At 63.5% G+C, this 551-nt stretch overlaps 1 protein-coding gene across 1 annotated transcript in view; it reads left to right on the top strand.

The window, feature by feature from the left end:
• NOTUM (notum pectinacetylesterase homolog (Drosophila)) overlaps window positions 1–551 on the top strand; it is an 18227-nt gene that overhangs the window by 9410 nt on the left and 8266 nt on the right. Inside the window, exon 2 of the mRNA XM_011969296.1 lies at window positions 17–144. Within this exon, the coding sequence (XP_011824686.1) occupies window positions 17–144 (128 nt within the window). The remainder of the gene's footprint in view (window positions 1–16; window positions 145–551) is intronic.

Below are 551 nucleotides of genomic sequence, written 5' to 3'. Positions count from 1 at the left end.
CCCTACTCCTCGCCAGGGGTTCCCAGACCCGTCCCTACACAGCCTCCTCCCGCTAGAAAGACCCACCGCCTCTGTGTCCCCAGGCACAGGGATCCTGTCCTCACAGCCGGAGGAGAACCCCTACTGGTGGAACGCAAACATGGTGTAAGGGGGTGCAGGGTCCTGCCTGGGAGTCCTGCCTGGAGGGTGGTTCTTTCCGGGGGTCCTTCCTGGGGGGTCATGTCCTGGGATGGTCTTTCCTGGGGGTCCTGTTCTGGATGGTCCTTCTGGGGAGGTCCTGTCCTAGAGGGATTCTGGAGGCGTTTCTTCCCTGGCGATGAGGGGGTCCTGCCCTGGGATGGTGCTTCCTGCGCGGGGTGGGGGGTCCTGTCCTGGGATGATCATTCCTGAGGGGGGTTCTGTCCTGGGTTGGTCCTTCCTGGGGGGGCTCTCTCCTAGGATGGTCCTTTCTGGAGGGGGGGTCTTGTCCTGGGATGGTCCTTCCTGGGGGAGTCCTGTCCTGGGTTGGTCCTTCCTGGGGGGATCCTGTCCTGGATTGGTCCTTCCTGGGG

Source organism: Mandrillus leucophaeus, unplaced genomic scaffold (assembly GCF_000951045.1).
Source record: "Mandrillus leucophaeus isolate KB7577 unplaced genomic scaffold, Mleu.le_1.0 Scaffold1, whole genome shotgun sequence".
NCBI classification, from domain to species: domain Eukaryota; kingdom Metazoa; phylum Chordata; class Mammalia; order Primates; family Cercopithecidae; genus Mandrillus; species Mandrillus leucophaeus.
This window is presented reverse-complemented; position numbering and strand designations above follow the sequence as displayed.